We start from the raw sequence: 5,879 nt of genomic DNA, 5'->3' as shown, positions 1-5,879 counted from the left end.
CAAGTAAATTTATTAGTATCATTATCATTGCATCGTAATGAGGTGTGTCCAGAATTTTGACATCTATTACAAGGCATAGGTTTTTGAATATAAGGTTGCACTTGGGCACATTCATATCCAACTTTGACATACTCAGGGATTCCGGTTTCGTTCGCACGTTCCCGTCTTTCTTGGTCATAAAGTTCACGCTTTGGTCCTTCATGTTTTCAAGATCTACTCTGTCTTCCATTGTCCTCAAATTCCTGATAAAGATTACTTCTTTGCAGGGATTTGGTCCAACAGGGATTGTTACTTTTCAAATCATAAATCTGCATCAGGTCATTAATCAAAACTTTAAACTGGGAGTTGAACTGCGCTTTTACAAGGAGGTTACCATCTCAGTTACCGGACAAAATCAAAATCGCAGTCCACTTGACCATCAAGGACTTTCTTGATGTTGACGGGATTAACATTCAAAAAACGATTGATTTTCATGCACAGCACTGACAACCAAATACCTTGTATTCTCAGGAGGGATTGCAAAAACTCGTCGTTCAATCACACTGGGTTTCGGACCAAGTCAGAACGCTAGGCCCGTGCCTGTTGTACTAAAGGGACTAAAAAATCTTAATTATTGTTAATTAACCTAACAGCAACAGCTAAGAGAGTGGCAGTTATGTGTCTTCTGCTCCCCCCCTCCGCCTCGCAAGTGGGAGCCTGGTTGACTTCTTCTATACCAAAGGGGGATCGAATTATGTGTAGGACCTTTCCATGCCGCTGAACTTCGATGCCCACTTCCCAGTCGAATACGAGAGCTCACAAGGGAACTCCATTAAGCTCAGGAAAGTCACATGAAGAGAGGAAAAGAATTCAGAATAAAAGAAAAAGTGCGCCCAAAGGAGGTCCTAAACTATTGGGCCTCCCTACCCAGAGGTCAAAGCCCACAAAGACTTCCCTGGTGTAGAAAAGTGCTTCGGTCTAAGGTGGGGTGCTGACTACGCCTACTGAAGGTGCTGCAAAGTCTACAAAACCGAGAGGCCTCGGGACTCCAAGGACACTCCTTTGTTGCACGACTTCAAACATATTGCTGTTGCGTTTTTATCATCAAAGGTTCGGGCACAAAGACAACCCTTACAAGAGCGATTCTAAATAATATAGTACATAGATATTAGTAGACACGTCTGCACACAGGCTCTGATATGGGATGCACGCAAAAGGGGCGTATTGAACATTTTGGAACTCAAAGGCCAAGACGAAAAATTCCCTCGCCTTTTGCCCTCGTTCTTGGCGCCTAGACAATATATTTATTACGTGCACGGAGGACGATGATTGATAAATGTCATAAGCAGGAAAACTGTTCAGAAGGTTGCACTGAAATCTTATGGACTTTTGTTAAGTAAATATGGCATTAAAACTTTACGAGGGATGGTGAGGGAGGGAGTACGAAGAGAGAGAGAGAGACAGAGAAGAAGAAGAGAGACGAGAGAGAAGAGAGAGAGAGAGAGAGAGAGAGAGAGAGAGAGAGAGAGAGAGAGAGATGCCAAGGCAGAGACAGAGGAAAGAAAGAAAGAAAAAAGATAGAGAGATATATAGAGATGGAGATAACGAGAAGTAGAGAGCTAGAGAAAAGCAGGGAGAACAAGAGGAAGAAAGTTAGAAAGAATAAAAAGGTGAGACGGATAAATAGAGGGAGATCGAAGTGATCAGCCAATTTGATCTTGAAACGACACGAGTCCAACGTCAGTTCATGGGCATTCTCTGCTCAGACGAAAGTCTTTATTTCTAACTATACACAAACGACAACAACAACAGCAGCAGCGGCGGCAAAAGGAAAAAAAGAAGAAAGAAAAAGAAAAAAAGACTGCCGTCAGTGTCATTTTTTGTTCTGTTTACACCATGTTGGTCCTGAAATGATCTTATCAATATGAAGTTTGTTATAATTTAAAAGTTGAGGATGTGGGGGTAAACTAAGATGGGGGGAAGTGGGTTAGGGAGTGACGGGGGGGGGGGGTGCGTATAGTTTCCTCTGCTTTTTGATAGTGTCACTTTCATCCCGACATCAAACATAATACACGTGTGTGTGTGTGTGTGTGTGTGTGTGTGTGTGTGTGTGTGTGTGTGTGTGTGTGTGTGTGTGTGTGTGTGTGTATTTGTGTGTCTGTGAGTGTGTATCTGTATGATTGTATCTGTGTATGTGTGCGTTAGTTTATTTCTGTGTTTTTTCATCCGTTCCCATGGGATAAAGCTTTGAGAATCGCCAGGAATACCTACATGGCAAAAGTAATTACTCAGTTCTTACTCCAGTTACTTTCGCAGATCAAAATAATTACTGGTTCAGAGTCAGAAGGAAGGTGTGTGTCTGATTTAGAAATTTGTTTTATTAGGAGGCACGTGAATGATGTATACTTATTCACATACGAGAGTATATAGATCAAACACCTTTTGAAATATGTAGCAGACATGAGTACAGTCCCCCTCCCCACACACAGAAACATACACAAACACACACACACACACACACACACACACACACACACACACACACACACACGCGCGCGCGCGCGCGCGCGCACCCCCCCCCCCCCACACACACACTCATATGCAACTCTGCCCTCTCCCCCTACGCACACAATTAGAAAAGCACTCATTTCGTGTTTTGAAAATAATTCAAGAAAAATTATCGTTTATCCGTGTGTTATTATCTCATGATAATTTTATCAGCAATTCACCTGAATATGCAGCTTCTGTCTAACATGTTGCAGTATGGTATCCCAGTCGATCTAAAAAAATAAAGGTATATTATAAAAAATAAAGATAATTTTAACCAGACGTTGACAGCAAGGGGGGGAGGGGTACAGGATGGTGAGGGTTGAGGGAAGGGGGAGGGAGAGTTACATCAAAGCCTTCGTTCCGTCGGCGACCCCACGTGACCTCAAGAACTCCAGCTTGTTATCTCGCATCACGCGTCACCAACGAATCATATTAAACAGTGTTATCAGGACAGAGGCAGGCGGAGATAACACGCGATAAGATGCCGGGGAAAAAAAATATTTGATGCCACAGCCAATGCCCGAGCTCTCAGTTACAACAAAGGACTAGAGAAGTGATTTGACTGTTTCACTCACTGCCCCAGGCGGTCGTGTGGACATTCATCGAGAGAAACTTGATTTGATTTGAAGTTGATGATGTCTTTGAGTGCTTAAGTTGGAAATCAGGATGATGGAATTATCGACGTCTGGCGTACGGACGGTAAGCCATATAATATTTTGTCGTTTTTTCTTTCTTTCATTCATTGTTTCTTTCTTTCGTCCTTCCTTCCTTCATTTCTTTCCTTTTCTTTTTGTTTTCTCGGATATTTTGGTTCATTATTCTGAAAACTTCGGACTGGAAAAGTAATGCATGTTTTTTTTCTTCTTTTCTTTTTCATAAATTTCCAGTTTAAGTATTCGGTGCAAACAAATATTCAAGTTTCTTGTGTTATTGAGATGCTTATGTGGAAACGAATTATGAATGACATTAGGCTATTTTTTAAACTCTTTTTTGTAAAATGACCCCCTTGGTAATTTTCTTTTCTTTTCCACTTCACGATAAATCTCCCCTTTAATGAACGTGTTCTTAATAGGCTGTGCAAAAAGTACTACAACTTTAAACCCAAGTTATGTAAGTCGTAAAGTTAAAGTTAATTCCATCCTATTATACAACGGAAAGTTCCTGATTATACCAAATACCTACGATTTTTTTTTTTATTCATTATTATTATATTTAGACAAATTAAATAATATGCACTTCCAGATTGCTAACGAGTCGCCTGTAGATTTGTTCAACGCGTCCTTTAACCCTACAGGATGTAACAACTCCTATGTTCCGACTCAAGAGGAATATAGACAAGGTGAGAGAGGATAGTTCGCGAATTAGCTAACGTTTGGGAGAATTCCACAAATACGTAATTAGAGTAGTGGTTTCATGTTGAAACTATCACAGCAGATAATGATAACAATCATAGTAATAACTAATTATATACATTCGGGCACACACACACACACACACACACACACACACACACACATACAGAATAACACACAACCAACCATACCTCACAAAAACTGCTCATGAAACTAACCAAACACCCCCCACACTGATAAACACATTCACGCATATCATTTCAGCTCTTGGAGGATTCTGGATGCCCCTTATTACAGCTGGGAGTCTTATCACCATTGGCTTATATATTCTTTTCTTCGAGCAAGTCTTCTACACAAATGCAGGCGCGCATAGAGTTTTCCGAAGGCACATATATTGGATTGGATCCGTTTACCCGGTGGGAATCCATATATTATTATCTTTGATATTCTGCAGCAGCAGCGGCAGCACTAGTAGTAGTAATACCAGTAATAATAACAATAATAATAATAATGATAATAATAATAATAATCATTATTATCATTACTACAATTATTGTCATTATTATCATCATCTTAACCATCATCATTATTATAAATTTTACTATCATTGTTATTATTATCATGATTATCATCAATTTTAGTATTATCATTATCATTATTATCAATTTTACTATTATTGTTATCATCATTATTATCACTGTCATCCTGATTTTAATAAACTAGGATACAAACGCAAGTAACGTGAGGACAAAGACAACGAAACAGTAAAAAGAGCAACACAAAACCGTCACGTTTCGATTGTTTTAAAGACTCCTCTTCAGTAATACTCGCAACATCTTTTTCTTTTCCATACCACTGAAACCTTTTCACATCAAGTTACCCCCCTTTTTCTTTTGAATTAGAAATGCCACCTACTTTTCCCCTCTATTTCCCTTTTGAATTAAAAATATGAAACGTCTATTTTGCTTCTGAATGTGAAGTACGAGGATTTAAGGCTAAAGACGACTGACTCGCTCTTTCGTTTATAGTTCATGACGCTGATGAGTCTCGTAGCATTGTTGGTCCCGAAAGCACACAACATATGCACAGCTGCAAAAATCATGTAAGTATTACCGAGGTTTTTCTTGCATTATCATCTGGTCATTATGCAATTATTACGGAGAGATCATATGTAAAGACTGCGTTGTTGTTTTTTTCCTGGGAATACTAAGAGGTACTCTTATCATATGCAATATAAGGAAGTGAAGGATAAAGGAGAGTAAAGTTTACATAGAATAACAATGGTAGCAGAAAAAATTTGCTGTTTACGTAAAAGCAATTCAAGTAAGCAGCAATAACAGAACATAGTTTTAATAATAATAATGATAATGAAAAAAATACAGAACTCACACACACACACACACACACACACACACACACACACACACACACACACACACACACACACACACACACACACACACACACACACACACACACACACACACACACTCCGATATACATGTATATACACGACCTCATTCCAAGGAAAAAAAGGACTGTACCCAAGGAAAAGTAAACAGCCTTTGACAAATGATCTGAAACAAGCTGTCCCTCTCCTGGAAATCGCAGGGGACCAAAATTCACATTTCTTTTTACGTAAAACTCAAACTGAATGTTTGGTTATATTCAAAGATATCAAATAACATGATATAGAAACGTGATATTTGATATGAGATATGATATATTGTTTGTATGGTATATGATACACTTTATAATTCATATTGTACAATATACTGTTCATATGATGTGTGGTATACAATTGTTGATATGTTAATCATTATTAATTGTAAATGTCTCATGTTTCGTATCATAATGGGCATTGCATTATCGTATTTAGACAATAAATTTGAATCGTGCGTCAACATAAGCTCTTGTCAAACATCAGTTAAACGGGATTAGTAGGTATTGTTTCTATCCTTTAATCAAATATGTTGGAGAGACCTGTTGAAGCAGAAA

At 38.8% G+C, this 5,879-nt stretch overlaps 1 protein-coding gene across 1 annotated transcript in view; it reads left to right on the top strand.

Annotated features, from left to right (window-relative positions):
- The first annotated feature begins 3,040 nt into the window (after nucleotides 1–3,040).
- The window catches only part of LOC119577895 (organic solute transporter subunit alpha-like), an 11,019-nt gene continuing 8,180 nt past the window's right edge, over nucleotides 3,041–5,879 (top strand). Inside the window, exons 1-4 of the mRNA XM_037925552.1 lie at nucleotides 3,041–3,228; nucleotides 3,772–3,868; nucleotides 4,146–4,297; nucleotides 4,910–4,983. Of these exons, the coding sequence (XP_037781480.1) occupies nucleotides 3,196–3,228; nucleotides 3,772–3,868; nucleotides 4,146–4,297; nucleotides 4,910–4,983 (356 nt within the window). The 5' untranslated portion in view covers nucleotides 3,041–3,195. The remainder of the gene's footprint in view (nucleotides 3,229–3,771; nucleotides 3,869–4,145; nucleotides 4,298–4,909; nucleotides 4,984–5,879) is intronic.

Source organism: Penaeus monodon, chromosome 10, assembly GCF_015228065.2.
Source record: "Penaeus monodon isolate SGIC_2016 chromosome 10, NSTDA_Pmon_1, whole genome shotgun sequence".
NCBI lineage: Eukaryota > Metazoa > Arthropoda > Malacostraca > Decapoda > Penaeidae > Penaeus > Penaeus monodon.
This window is presented reverse-complemented; position numbering and strand designations above follow the sequence as displayed.